This window comes from Oryzias latipes, chromosome 16, assembly GCF_002234675.1.
Source record: "Oryzias latipes chromosome 16, ASM223467v1".
NCBI lineage: Eukaryota > Metazoa > Chordata > Actinopteri > Beloniformes > Adrianichthyidae > Oryzias > Oryzias latipes.
Window position 1 is genome coordinate 9,610,097 of NC_019874.2, and position 15,664 is coordinate 9,625,760.

At 44.3% G+C, this 15,664-nt stretch overlaps 1 protein-coding gene across 1 annotated transcript; it reads right to left on the reverse strand.

Annotated features, from left to right (window-relative positions):
- Positions 1-474: 474 nt before the first annotated feature.
- Positions 475-14,785, reverse strand: aldh2 (aldehyde dehydrogenase 2 family member). Its single transcript, XM_023963887.1, has 13 exons — positions 14,584-14,785; positions 13,546-13,650; positions 13,204-13,344; positions 11,548-11,627; positions 10,701-10,812; positions 7,318-7,446; positions 5,387-5,500; positions 5,160-5,262; positions 4,391-4,575; positions 4,148-4,312; positions 2,764-2,921; positions 1,926-2,040; positions 475-802 (listed from the first exon to the last, which is right to left on the reverse strand). The coding sequence occupies exons 1-13, from the start codon at positions 14,704-14,706 to the stop codon at positions 770-772; spliced, it is 1,563 nt and encodes a 520-aa protein (XP_023819655.1). The 5' UTR covers positions 14,707-14,785; the 3' UTR covers positions 475-769.
- Positions 14,786-15,664: the final 879 nt, after the last annotated feature.

Genomic DNA, 15,664 nt, shown 5'->3' on the forward strand with positions numbered 1-15,664 from the left:
TTTAACCCTTCTTGCTATCTTAGATGACCCCACCCTTACATTGACGTCCCTACCATGATAAAGTTGGAAAGATTTTGTGTAATCCATGGACACCAGTGAGGTTCATAAATCATTGAAGAAAAAGTTTTAACGCACTGTTTAGAGGGTCTAGATGACCCAACTTCCGAATGTTAAAATGCCTAGGATAGCACAAGGGTTACAGTGAGGATGCATGAGCTCAGAGGGAATTTACCTAATATGCCTGCAAAATTTAGATAACTAGAAGCACACATGGTCTGTAAATATTTCTCTGTTGAAAGGACTTGCTGGTCTTCACTTGAACTTGAGGACAAAGACTTGAGACTTACTTGTGACTTTGTCCCACCTCTAAAGCTGCCTCCACAGGTATTGTTGCAACTAAACTGTCACACTTCAACCATAACTTTACCTCATATCCAACTTCCTCTCATGAAACCAAAGCAGAGAGGACAACAGCAGAGTTGTATTTGCCTTTATTTAAGGAAATTACCAAATAAAACTGTACGGTTACAATTGTAGCTTAATGTTTCACAACAAACAATGATCTTTGCAGGAATCCACTCAACATAATGCATTTCAAAGCATAGCAACTGTTGGCGTGATCGTCTTCCTCTACGTTAGCTACATTAGCTTCTTCCAGTTCAGGAAAAGATCTCCAGGATTGGATTCAACGTGAGATGATTAGAATCATCCAGAAAGATTCAGGATCATACAAGTCACATCCTTTTGTTTCCCATCAACAGCTTCCAACCTAAGAATTCTTCTGGGGTATCTTGATGGTCACCTAAAAGAAAGCACAGGTTTGTGGAGTTTTTTCACCAATCAGTAGGTCTTACAACTGAAAGCTTGTTTATTTTCCAATTTCTGAAGGACTAGAATGTTGTTGTTTTTTTGTTATTGAAAGGTTTAGTATTTATATTATGAATCTAGACTTGTTTCTTCTATTACAGAGGAGAATATAAGTATTTGCCGATGACCCCAAGAACACCATCCCAACTGTCAAACATGGTGGTGGAAACATTATGGTTTGGCCAAACCATCCTGAGGGAGAACCTCTTTCCCTCCACCAGGAGGCTTAAAATGGGTGGTGGATGGGTCTTCCAACAGGATAATGACACAAAACATTCAGCCAAGACAACCAAGAAGAACAGCTGAAGAACAAGCAGATCGAGGTCATGGAGTGGTCCAGCCAGATCTCAGCCCTTTAGAAAACCTATGGAGAGAGCTGAAGCTCAGGGTTGCTAAGCAACAGCCAAGAGTCATTTGGGAAGAAGAGTGAAGCAGAATTCCTCCCGATCAACTACAAGAAATGTCTAAACTCTGTGCGGCTGATAGAGGTTTAGCCACAAAGTACTAGAGTCCTTCCGGCAAGAGGGTTCAACTACTTATTTCCCCTCAATGAAATGCAAATATGTTGCTGATGGTTCACCTCTCGACATAACCCCTCAGAGGTTACCGCATCGAATCAGCTTTCACCAATTCACACTCGTGGTTTGGCCGAGATTTTACGCAAATAAACACGTCGAAAAGATTTATAGAAGTTCTTTAAAGCCCGTTTCTTGATTTTCTCTCTCTCACTGTTCAAATGAACCCTCCATTAAGACGATGCACATCAAATACTTATTTCCTCCACTGTCATCTTCAGGCTTTGAGGCAGAAGGACGAAACTGAACTGCAGAGCAGACATGAAGTAAAAACCCTTAAAATACAGTAGAATCCTTGGAGGACCGCTTCGTCTGAGAACTGAGTTCTGTTTCATCCAAGAATGGAGCCAGGTAATGCAAACACTTAATGATGCTAAGGAAAAGCAATTCTGATGGAGTGGGATTAACTTGATGTGAGGAGTTTGGTGCGTTTTATCGTGTGATCAGGTCGGATGGTGCTTCATGTATGCAGCGAGTGAATACCGTTTTGACTTCAGTGTAGTTTTCCAGGCCGTACTGCCCGAGCTCTCTGCCAACTCCAGAAGCTTTGTAACCTCCGAATGGGGCCTGAGCTCCAAACACATCATAGCAGTTGATCCTGCAGGTAAACAGACTCATCACCACATTATTCACCTGAGACCGGAACGAACCGCCGGCCAACCGTCACGCCACCCCAATGAGCAGCCCTCAGTTTCTATTCACCATCAACCACATTCCTCTGACACAAGTTTGTTCTCCAATTCCAATGGAACAAACAGAAAACCTTTTTTTTTTTTTTTTTTTAATCTTTTTACAAAAGATGGCAAATGAAAAACAAAACAATCCACATATAAAGTATTTGCTAAATAATAAAAATAAAATAAAAGACCCAGCAGATAAGACAAAATACCAAATGAAGGTAAGAGGAAAAAACTATTTCATCTTTAGATTTTCAAATAATAAAGTCTGTCTGCAGGTTTATATTTAATATAGCCTAAAAATGTTTCAGTCATCACTTCAAGTTTTAGGGAAACAAACTTTAAACAGTATTGTGTTAAAAAAATATACAGGTGTTTCAAAGTAAGACGTGATTTTTGTTGCAGTTTCTTTGTTTTGTTTGCCATGACAGAGATGGTTTGAGTGTTTTTTTTTATGAAGTTTTGGTAGAATTAACGTGAACAAAAGCAGATAAGATCCGCCTTTGCCTTTTCGCTTTGGAGTTTCAAAAACTTTGTACCTTTTTACTGCTGATGAGCCTGCGGAGCGAGTCATCTTTAGTGTTCTTTCAACTACAATATACAATTCTACAACTTTCACTTCAGATCCTTTAGTGGTTACTAACCAGACGGTGCCGGCGCGAAGTCCACTAGACACGTAGTTGGCTTTGTCGATGTCTTTTGTGAAGACGGCAGCTGCGAGGCCATACTTGCTGTCATTGGCTCTCGTTAGAACCTCTTCCAAAGTTTTAAACTTGAAAATCTGCATCACTGGACCAAAAATCTAAAAGACGTGTGATAAAAAGAAATCAAATGTAAGCACTGGTCCTGGGGTTTCTCAAGTTCTCTGTACCCCTTTAGAGTACTCTGGACCACTGACAGGACTCTGGTCACACCATCTGATCCCCCTTTCCCGAAAAAGGGGACCACCAACAAGATCGGATAGTCCAGAGTCAATGACCCCAACCACTACGCCATGTCCCAAAGGCGTCTCACCCAAACCAGCCCCATGACATCCAGAGACTGAGGCTGATCCTCCACTGGCTGTAAGGTTGTTTTTTCTCCCTCTTTCCACTTTGTCCCCAATAGAACATTCCTTGTTTTAGTTTGGGAGGCAGACAGAAAGTCTGCCCTCACAGGTGAATTCATGCAGGGGAAAAATGCACACATTTGTAGAGGGCACGCAGGGGGTCTGAACAAAATATCAAAGTAGAGAAAAGTTTTTTTTCCTGCAGGCGACAGGTCGTAGCAAACACCTCTAAGTAAGAGGAAAGTAGGTGAGACACCGGCACGGCATAATCACCATCATCAGCTGCAGAACAAGCAGGCCAGTAGCTCGGGAATACCGGGGGTGGAGACAATGGCTTTCATGCCATCTGGTTGGTCACTTAACCCGTTAGACCAGGGGTGGGCAATTCCAGGCCTCAGGGCCGGTGTGTCTGCATGATTTCCATATAGTCTTGCCCTACTCATGGCTGATTACCTGGTTCAGGTGTGTCCAGCCAATCAGAACATGCCAGAGCAGAGTATGTCGGAAAACATGCAGGAACGAGGCCCTCAGTGCCCACTTCTGCGTTGGACTGCACTCAGGAAGACCCCTGTAGCCTTTTCCCACCCCCACCCCCACCCCCCACCACTTCCCACGCTTACATCCAACAACCACGGACCAACATATTCTAAATCTATTCTTGTCAGCATATTGTACTTTAGTTTAACTGTTATGTTTTTATATTTTTTGCTCTGTACTTGACTGGCCTGAGACCGGAGAACCTATGAAGAAGTGATCAGGATCGAGCTGCACTATGACATCATCAATGAATGCAGCTCCATTGGATCATTTTAGCCTCTTTGTGTTGCACCTCGAGACAACATTGGCTGCGAACTGGTGCTTCAAAAAAAAACCGAGTTGAGATGTTAACAGTTACTGAAATGAATGAGGATCTTAGTCAGAAAAACAATCTTCCTAATAGAAACATGTGAAGCTGTTTTCCCATAATGGAAATAGCACACCTCCTCTCTGGCAATGGTCATGTTATCCTGAACATCTCCAAATACTGTGGGCTGGATGAAGTATCCTCTGTCTGCTGCCACGCCGCCTCCACACATCAACTTGGCTCCTTCTCTTTTCCCACTGCTGATGTAGCCCAGGATCTTGTTGAACTGCTCCTGATCGACCTGAAGCGTTCCAAAAGTTTAAGGTCAGGAATTCTCACGTCAAAGCGGATTTTAGCCTGACGCTGTGGTGTGGGTTACCTGAGGGCCCTGCTCAGTCTTCATGTCAAAGGGGTCTCCCACCACTCTTCTTTTAGCACGCTCAACGCTGCGCTCCACAAACTCATCATAGATGTCTGCTTGGACGTACGTGCGAGAGCCAGCACAGCAGCACTGGCCCTGGTTGAAGAACAGAGCAAAGTGGGACTGCTCCACAGCATCTTCCACTGCGGGAAGACCAAAAGACACTTCAGATAACAAATCTGAGAAAGAAGCCTTCAGTGTTTCAGAGGTCACCTTCTAAATACGCCGCTCACTACAAGGTCGGCATGCTGGGAAAAAGCTACAGACACTGTGAAGCCATACACAGTTTGTTTCACCTCACAGGTTTACAGGACAGGTGGGGAATTCTATTGACGGCATTTTACGTTTTCCACACCAAAGTCTCACTGTGTTCAGTGGGTCCGACTTCCTGGAGCCAAAACCGGAATTTTCGCAAAGAAAAACTGTTTTTTTTAAAGCAGCATCATCGTCAACATTCTGTGTAAGAAGCCGATTTATTCACTGAGTCACTGATGTCATGCTCCGGTGCACGTATTTACTTCTGATAGCAACATAATAAAGAGCAGCTAAGATCAGATCTGATTTAAAGATTTCTGTGAAAGAGCAGATCTAGATTTCTTCAAAATGCCTGTTTTCAATCTAAAAAGTTCATTTCTTCCTCTTGTTTTCTCACAATAACAGCAAAAAAGCCGGAAAGGCATACAGACAGGACATGGTAGAAAAAAGAAAGGAGCCTGAGGATACACACTGTTGGCATCTGACAAAACGATGTTTGGACTCTTTCCTCCGAGCTCCAGGGTAACTCGCTTCAGGTTACTGCTTCCTGAAGCTTGTTGGATGAGGTGACCCACCTGAGGACAGACGAGCACAGGTCGTGTCCCCACCCGAGTATCACTTTAACGGCTTAGACGGCAAACTTGAAGGACTCCGGTTGAATTTGTTCATTTAGAAACAACGGTATGGAAGGAAAATTACTTCTGTTGATCCAGTGAAGGCCACTTTATCTACATCCATGTGCCTGGCAATGGCAGCACCGGCTGTTGGTCCCATTCCCGGCAGGATATTTACAACACCTTCAGGGAAACCCACCTGTGAACAGAACCGGACTCTCACAGACACAAACCTGAATGAGCAAATAAATAAAAGCCAAAACTTTTAAATTATTATTTTATTGTTATCAATAGTTTTAATCTTTACTCTTCTGATGTACATTGAAGAAGAAAAACATTTATGATTTGAATAAAGTCAATTTCTTAATATAAAGTTCCAGCTGTAAATAAATTACAATCACTAGAAACAAACATAGCTTTGATCAGTAGTGTCTTTAGTTCAAATAAAAAAAAACATTTCTGTAACGTTATAAAACCTGACACAAGACGACACTTTTAGTTGTTAATAGAGTTTTGTTTTGTCGAGAGAGAATACTCATCAACTAAAATAAAGGGAATAACTTTTGTTTTTAAATAAAGGAATTAATTAATTTTCCAGAGAAATGTTTGGCTAGTAGAAATCTAATTTGGCTGGTAGGCTTTGGATGTTCCCGCAAGGCCTGCACAATTAATCGCAAATTTATCGTTATCGCGATTTCAAGCTGTGCAATATCCACATCGCAAAAGTCAGCGAAAATCACAATAAATGGTAAACCTTAAATGTGCTAAAACAATCTTATGGCAACTTTAACTGTTTAATGAATCGAATAAATCCCTTTATGCATTTGACCAATCAGATGGAGCTCTTTACATTGTTGACCAATCAGATGGAGCTCTTACGTTAGATGTTGCCCTCCTAATTAGACGAGGGTCATTTGGAGAATAATTTAAGGTATTTTGACTCGTATTTAAATTAAACATTTGCAGGGAAATGGAAATGTTTTTGTTGTTTTTGCCATTTGTTCATGTTTCGCAAGTTATATCGTCATCGCAATATCGATCACTAATATCGCATATCGCGATTTTTCCTCATATCGTGCAGCCCTATTCCCGGCCATCACCGTTCTGTCATCACTGAGACGTCAGTCTCTTATAAACTCTGGGCCGGCTGCCAAAGGTTTAGAATAAACGCCTGGGCTTCTATTGGAAGATATAGGAATGTCACAAATCTTTCAGATTTTCCTCATGCAGACAGGCAGACATGGGATTTGCCTTTTGTACAGCGCGAATGAGGAAGTGATTTGAATGTGTGTTTCCTGGAGTGTACTTGATCACATTGAAAGCATCTGGATCTAAACAGTCTGGCTGCATGGCTCCAATATCGCTCTGCATTTCTGTCACACCGCTAATGTTAGGTTGGGGTTGTGAGGGCTGTAAGCTAGCGGTGTAAAAGAGATTAGGATATCAGTGCAACCAACAGTCCCACCCACAACTCTACAGAAACTATGTTCTAGAAGACGACACAGGTTTTTAGAGTTTGGGAACGCTTCGCCAACAGATCAGAACATGATCAAAGTGGGACTTTAAAGATTATCCAGTAAAATCTTCACCTAAAAAGGTAAAACCAATTTTGTCCAAGTGATTGTTTTTTCAAACAATCATTTTGAACAAACATCAAGAATAAATCAGCATATTTTTTTTTATTTTTGTTACATTTGTCCTCATCTGTTGAGTGTGGCATTTTCTGGGGGGAGAACAGTTTTGTCCACATGCAGACAGAGGCAGCAGAGGGACAGCGTCCACTCAGAAGACAAGTCACCACGGAAAAAAGGGAGGATCTAAAGGAAAATGTTGACTTCATCTCGGTGCATCTTTGACCAGGTCTAATGCAAATCACATGAACACCCCCCCCCCACCCACACCCAATAATCCCAGCCTTGTGTTTGGAGTGTCATGGGGTCTGAAGGGTCTTATGAATTTATGATGAAAGAACACGCGTCTTTGGGTCTGAGGTTTTCCGGACACAGTCAAACATACCTCCTTAATGAGACTGGCCACGTAGAGCGCGGTCAGCGGCGTCTGCTCTGCGACCTTCATAACCACCGTGTTCCCAGTGGCGAGGGCAGGACCCAGCTTCCAGGCTTGCATCAGCAAAGGGAAGTTCCACTGCAGTAGACAGAAAGGTTTTTATCTAGCCACAGGGGTTGCAAGCCAGTTGCCTCTGTGCTGGTCCCAAGCCCGGATAAATAGAGAGGGTTGCGTCAGGAAGGGCATCCGGCGTAAAAATTGCCAAAATAACCATGCGAATCATCCACAACACTTTAGACATACCGGATCGGTCGAGGCCCGGGTTAACAACGACCGCCACCGATGCTGTTAACCTACAGGGTGTCGGTGGAAATTTGACTACTGTTGGTGGAAGAAAGAGGGGAGGCAGAAGGGTCCGTGGCCAGAGAGAGAAGGGAAAAGGCAGGAACATAGGTTTGAGAATAGGGACTCTTAACGTTGGCACAATGACAGGGAAAGGCAGAGAGCTGGCAGACATGATGGAGAGAAGGAAGGTAGATGTACTGTGTGTGCAGGAGACAAGGTGGAAGGGCAGCAAGGCACGTAGTATTGGAGGAGGATACAAACTGTTCTATCATGGTGTTGATAGGAAGAGAAACGGGGTAGGAGTGATTCTGAAGGGGGAGTTTGTAAAAAGTGTTCTAGAGGTGAAAAGAGTCTCAGACAGGATGATGAGCCTAAAGTTAGAAATTGAAGGGGTGATGGTGAATGTAGTCAGTGGGTATGCGCCACAGGTTGGCTGTGAGTTAGAAGTGAAGGAGAGATTCTGGAGTGAGTTGGATGAAGTCATAGAGAGTTTTCCCAGAGGAGAGAGAGTTGTTATTGGAGCAGACTTTAATGGGCATGTTGGTGAGGGCAATAGAGGTGATGAGGAGGTGATGGGCAGGTTTGGTGTGAAGGAAAGGAATCTGGAGGGACAGATGGTGGTGGACTTTGCAAAGAGGATGGAAATGGCTGTAGTCAACACTTACTTCCAGAAGAGAGAGGAACATAGAGTGACATACAGAAGTGGAGGTAGGAGTACTCAGGTGGACTACATCCTATGTAGACGAGGTCATTTGAGAGAGGTTAATGACTGCAAAGTGGTGGTAGGAGAGAGTGTAGCCAGACAGCACCGCATGGTGGTGTGTAAGATGACTCTGGAGGTCAGGAAGAAGAAGAGAGGGAAAACAGAAAAGAAGACCAAGTGGTGGAAGCTACAGAATGAAGAAACTTGTGAGGAATTTAGGCAGAAGTTGAGACAGGTCCTGGGTGGTCAGGATGAGCTTCCAGAGGACTGGGAAACTACAGCAGAAATTATCAGGGAAACAGGTAGGAAGGTGCTAGGTGTGTCATTTGGAAAGAGGAAAGACGGTAAAGACACTTGGTGGTGGAATGAGGAAGTACAGGAATGCGTCCAGAGGAAGAGGTTGGCTAAAAGGAAGTGGGATGTAGAAAGGACTGAGGAAGGTAGGCAGGAGTACAAGGAAGCGCAGCGTAGAGTGAAGAGAGAGGTGGCAAAGGCCAAACAGAAGGCTTACGATGAGCTATATGACAGGTTAGACACAAAGGAAGGAGAGAAGGACTTGTACAGGCTAGCCAGACAGAGAGACAGAGATGGGAAGGACGTGCAACAGATAAGGGCGATTAAGGACAGAGATGGAAAGGTGCTAACAACCCAGGAGAGTGTACAGAAAAGATGGAAGGAGTATTTTGAGGAGCTGATGAACGTGGAAAATGACAGGGAAAGAAGGGAGGAAGATGTGGTTGTTGTGGAGCAGGAAGTAGCAGAGATTGGAAAGGATGAGGTTAGGAAGGCTCTGAAAAGGATGAAGAGCGGAAAGGCCGTTGGTCCTTATGACGTACCTGTGGAGGTATGGAAGTGCTTAGGAGAGACAGCAGTGGAATTTCTAACAAGGTTGTTCAATAGGATTTTAGAGAGTGAGAAGATGCCTGAGGAATGGAGGAGAAGCGTCCTGGTCCCGATCTTTAAGAACAAGGGTGACATGCAGAACTGCAGCAACTATAGAGGAATAAAGTTGATGAGCCACACAATGAAGCTGTGGGAAAGAGTAGTGGAAGCCAGGCTTAGGAAGAAGGTGGAGATCTGTGAGCAGCAGTATGGTTTCATGGCCCGTAAGAGCACCACTGATGCCATTTTTGCTTTGAGAATGTTGATGGAAAAGTACAGAGATGGTCAGAAGGAGCTGCATTGTGTGTTCGTAGATTTAGAGAAGGCGTATGACAGGGTGCCGAGGGAGGAGCTGTGGTACTGTATGAGGTCGTCTGGAGTGGCAGAGAAGTATGTCAGAGTAGTTCAGGACATGTATGAGAGAAGTATGACGGTGGTGAGATGTGCTGTAGGTCAGACAGAGGAGTTCAAGGTGGAGGTGGGACTACACCAAGGATCAGCTTTGAGTCCTTTTTTGTTTGCTATGCTGATGGACAGGCTGACAGACGAGGTAAGACAGGAATCTCCCTGGACAATGATGTTTGCGGATGACATCGTAATTTGCAGTGAGAGTAGAGAGCAGATGGAGGAACAGCTAGAGAGGTGGAGGTTTGCTCTGGAAAGAAGAGGTATGAAGGTCAGTCGTAGTAAGACAGAATACATGTGTCTGAACGAGAGGGAGAGAGGGATCAAGGTAGAAGCGTTAGGTTACAGGGGGCTGAGGTGAAGAAGGTGCAGGAGTTTAAGTACTTGGGGTCAACAGTTCAGTGTGATGGGGATTGTGGAAAAGAGGTGAAGAGGCGAGTGCAGGCAGGTTGGAGCGGGTGGAGGAAAGTGTCAGGAGTGATGTGTGACAGAAAAGTGCCAGCAAGACTCAAAGGAAAGGTGTACAAGACAGTGGTGAGACCAGCTCTGCTCTATGGGTTAGAGACGGTAGCAGTGAGACAGAGACAAGAGGCTGAGATGGAGGTAGCGGAGATGAAGATGTTGAGGTTCTCCTTAGGAGTGACCAGGTTAGACAGGATAAGGAAAGAGTACATCAGAGGGACGGCTCACGTTGCCTGTGTTAGCGACAAAGTCAGAGAAGCCAGACTGAGATGGTTTGGACATGTTCAGAGGAGGGATAGTGGATATATTGGTAGAAGGATTTTGGAGATGGAGCTGCCTGGCCGGAGGGCAAGAGGACGGCCAAAGAGGAGATATATGGATGTCTTAACAGAGGACATGAAGTTGGCTAATGTTAGGGTAGAAGATGTCCATGATAGAGTGAGGTGGAAAACGATGATTCGCTGTGGCGACCCCTGATGGGAAAAGCCGAAAGAGAAAGAAGAAGAGACAGAAAGGTTTTTATAAAACTGCTCCAGTGACTGACACCCTCCCCCCACCCACCCCCGTGCATGCATAAACAATTCGATGCACCTACTGGAATGATCTGTCCACAGACCCCCACGGGTTCATGTCTGGTGTAGCAGAAATAATCTCCATCGATGGGGATGGTCTTCCCTTCCCACTTATCAGCCCAGCCTGCATAGTACCTAAACACCACAAACCAAACATGACCATTTGGAGGAAAGAGAAAGAAAAAACTCTTAACTGAAAACCTTTTTCTTGCATCACAATACGAACCCCAGAAAAACAGTGACACAACTTTAATCAGGACAGACACAAAAAGCTAAACACAACAGGCTGTTCTGAACTGTCCTGATCTGCTGAACATCTGAGGATGGAACCACCATTTGACATTAGTTCAGAAGAACGCCATTAGCAGCAGTGGTTGCTGACATCCAAACATGTAACTGGTGATATGTTTTATGGAATAAAGTACAGGTTTGTGCACTTCTCGGGACATCAATACTCTGAAAGGTGAAGTATGTTTCTGGATTCCAGCCTATTGCTTTGGCTGTTTTAGTCCTTTTCCGCTTCCCACAGACATGAATGTGGAGGTGCTCTGCTTTCCTCAGGCGGGTGGATCTGGGTTCCATGTCTAAGTGTTGCTTGCTTTTCTGTGTACGGGTTGCTGGGGTCAGCTGATCCCCCTGCACTGACCGTGGAACAGTCGTGGTTCAGTAAAAAGCCCCTGTTTGATCTGTAAACAAGAGCTGATTGCTGTGTAGATTCTGCACACGTGTAGATTTTGCGCACGTGCAGCGGCAGTCTGCACACGTGGATTTAGACTGTTCCTGTAGTCCTGGGACTTCAGTTTTCAGGTACAGGTCTTTTCTATCTCCAATTGAGAGTCATTTCAAAAGGCCGTAGTCTGTGACGCTCACCTGAGACATTTAACCACATTAGGCAAGTCCACAGAATAAGCCACTGCATAGGGTTTGCCATTGTCCAGAGTCTCCAGTTCCTGTGACAACATTGACATGTCAGAAGCTTATTATTCAAATGTATGCACGGCTTACAGAGAAAGGCATCAAAACGAGTACAGCAAGAGTGATTGTGACTCTAAAAACCCCACATGTCAGCTGAGCCTCAGTTTCAGACCCTACGGTGTCTCACAGGGGTCAATTTGAAAAGAAACTGGTTTGAACTGAAACTTGCTCATTAAAGGCCTTGTACATACCTCCATTATTCTGTCAGGTTGTCCCTGTGTTGTTTTTTTTTTAAACATGAAATTTTTCAGAGCTGTCCTTTCCTGCCTCCACCTTCATTACACTGCAGCTGACAAAACTCTGTTGCTGCTGCATTTCCGGTTGTTTTGATTAAATTCTGATAGAAGGTTTGGTTCTCATCCATGTATTGAAGTGTCCTTGGGCAAGACACAGAACCCCACATTGCTCCTGGTGGTCATAGGTTGGTGGCATGTATGGCAGAGGAGGTGCCATCAGTGTGTGAATGGGACTGAGACTGGGACACGCTTTGGCCTTCATAAAGTCAGAAAAGTACTAGAACAGTACACACCATGTCATTTCCAACACCTGTGGAAGGTTTTTGTGCAGAAAAGATCCAGTAAGGAAACAGAAGAAGAAGAAAGCTGCATTTAACAGACAAGACCAGGAGGACAAACTACTGTCAATATACATTTAGAGTTACAGGTGAGGGAGGGAGGGAGGGAGGGAGGGAGGGAGGGAGGGAAGGGTTATATGGCTCCTTTTTACCTTCCTTAAAGGCCCAAAGCCCTTTACAGTCACACTCCCGTTCACACACCGATGGCATTCTGCACTGGCGCCTGCCAATAACCACCAGAGGCAATGTGGTGTTCAGTGTCTCTCCCAAGGACACAGATATAAGGGGGGGACAGGGCGGGGACCAAACTTGTGAGAAATCCAATCAGAGGTCGCCCGCTCTACCACAGCGTCTCTTCACCATGTGCAGCGTTGCTCCTCGGTTTAGATGACATCCGTCGGTGAATTGGGTTTCTCTGCGGGCTCCGTATAAATTAAGCTGGGAGTCATAAAAGCTGCTAAACATGCTAAATCATAAAGTCAGTGATGTCATAATTACTGGTTTCCATTTGAGCTCTTTAGTCATGGTAGCGCCAACTCTGATGGGTTTCATTTCTGTGGGATTTCCAGATTTGTTGTAGATGACGTCTCTCACAGTGAACATGCAGCTAAGATGCAAATGTCAGACCCCCCCCCCCCCCCCCCACGGTTCCTAAGGTGGAGAACTTCAATCACGCAGGGATCAAACACTTATTAGCCTCGCTGTACCTGACCAGGGTTCATGACCACAGCAGCTCATGCTTTTTCTGGCGTCACCGTCAAACCAGAGCAGAACTTGGTGATCGACCACATGGTCAGTCCTCAGAACCACATTAAAAAGTTCCCTCTAATAAAGTGATGCTTCAACATGAATGAAGCGGAAACATCTGGTTCCAGTTTTTCCGTTTCACGCCACATCTGCATGTCTTCATGTTCATTAGGTGAATATGATTACAGGAGTCTCTGATGCTGCAAACAAACAGACTTCCTGTTACTTACAGCTAGGTAGGCTGCATCCCTCTCTATGGCATCAGCTAATCGGTTGAGCAGAAGGCCACGATGAGAGGCATCCATGCGTCGCCATGGCGATCCCAGTCTGAAGGCGTCAGATGCTGCCTTCACTGCCTTGTTTACATCAGACTGGTTAAAAAAATAAAAAATAAATAAAGGTTGATTTTGCATTATTTATGTAGAATCAAGAAAAGAATTATATTTTTGGAACTTTCCCATATCAACTAATTGAGTCTTGTGCTAAATTTCTGCTAATGCAACGACCTTCATCAGACTTACTCTTTGACACAGACATCCCATCTCTCATGTCTCAACGTTGTGTTTCTTTACCTCATCCGCCTCGGCAACCTGGCAGATCACCTCTCCGGTCGCTGGATTGATGGTTGGAAAGGTTTTCCCGCTTTCTGCGTCCTGCCACCGGTTGTTTATGAAGAGCTGAAAGATGACAGATGTCTCATTACCCATCAGCCTTTCTGCAGAAGCAGTTCTTTTAGTTCAACTACAGGCCTTTGTCTCAATCCTTCAAAACTCCATTTGAGCAACTTAAACGACACTTTAGCACAAGTTAACACAGTTTACTGTATCAGAAGGAGAAAAAAAAGCATCTGCAGTACTGAACTGCCAGTGAGGACGGGATGTGGGGTGAATAGAATTATGATTTTAACAAAAACAAACACGTTGTTGTGACTGACCTTTTGCTTTGAAATGACTTTAAATACAAAAAAGGAAAAATATCAACTCTGAAAAACAGACAACTAATAAGACGGATGGACGGATGGGTCAAATGATAATGATAAAACTGCAGAGGTTTTAATGTCAGACAATAGCATCCTGGAACAGAAAATATCAGAAGAATGTGACCCAAAGATGGTTCTATGTGTTCTTTCTGTGTAAGAACGAGTGCAGGGCTGCAGACTGAAGGGCAGATTTATGTTTGCTGCCCCCACACCCCTTTTGTGGCATAATGCTACCCCAGATTAAAGTCCAAGGACCCCTGACTTCACCTAAACTGGGTGAAAACAGGGCTTGCTGAGTGATCACGTGCGCGTTCACGATCAGACACGCCACCTGGTTTGGAGCCAAAGGCTGCAGATCAGCTGCTCTTATAAAGGGAGCAACAAGTGAGCAGCAGAACTCACTTCCTGTTTGGGACTCCAGGGGGGAGGGGCCACTCAATCCAGGTCAGTCCAGGCAATGTGTTTGCTACATAAAACGTCTCGAGCAAATATGTCACGTGCACACACCCCCTCCCCACCCCCTCCTGCACCGGAGAAAGTTCCCGGGGATCTAAACGCTGATTGTAACACACTTTTTTTCAAAGCACAACAAGAATGTAACCTGCAGCCGAGCGGGTTCACGGCCGTTTACCTTGTTGTAGTGGACCTCTGGTTGAGTGTTCGGAACCGGGATTGGAGCTGCGGAGAAGCGACACGCCAACACCCGGCTCAGCGGGGTCACAGCCCGAAAGACGGCGGAGCGCAGTCCGAGCATGACGGCGGCAGGTCCTGGGGTCTCAACAAGAAAAATAAACTTCAGGCAAACTTGCACATGCGCAGGAGACGTTTGCTTCTCCAGCTTTATATGCGCCAGACTAGCTCTGCTGCCCCCTGCTGGTGGATCAAATCCTCCCATTCGTAATAATGTTAATAATAATAATAAATCACCCTGTACATAACCTTATGCTACTATGTTTCCCTGGTAAATTTCACAGGTCAAAGGAGAAAACCAGGAGCCATTTTAGAGAAAAAAGTAAAATGGATCTCTAGGAAGAATGTAACTCGACTGATTAGTTTTCATCTGTGAGTTGAATCAACAACGATTTTTACGGAATTAGAAATGAATCTGAGTAGATCCACAGACGTGTTGGAGACAGTGTGATACAGTAAATGCAAATCATTCTCATATTTTCTGGAGCTGTTCGCAAATGGGATCATTTTGGCATTCCATCCATTGTGTTTTAACAAATGTTCTGTGCTACACAATCCCCTTCACTAGTGTTACATCTGGGTAAAACAGTCATTGCTCAAGATCAGTATTTGGTGAAAATATTGCTAATTGCAGCAAGGAAAGCAATAACCAGAAGATGGCTTAAGCCAGAACCACCAGGCCTCACAGACTGGACTGTGGAGGAGATCTACATCATGGAGAAGATGACTTTTGTTTAAGATTGAGAGAAGGAAATTTTATCTGTATATAAAAACTCTCTGGTCATTGTTTGACCTGTTTACATTTATGGACCGGCAGCTGTCATGTCTTATGTTTCTACTTTTTTTTTTCTTCCTCCTCACTTGTTTTTTTTTTTTTTTTTACACTTTTTTTCTTTGTTTGTAACTTATTTTGTTTGATGTCATGTACAGTTGTGTTATATCTTGTTTAAAAAAATGAAAAATAAAACTTAAGTTAAAATATATATATATCTGAGTGACATTTAACTCTATGTGCCCAAAAA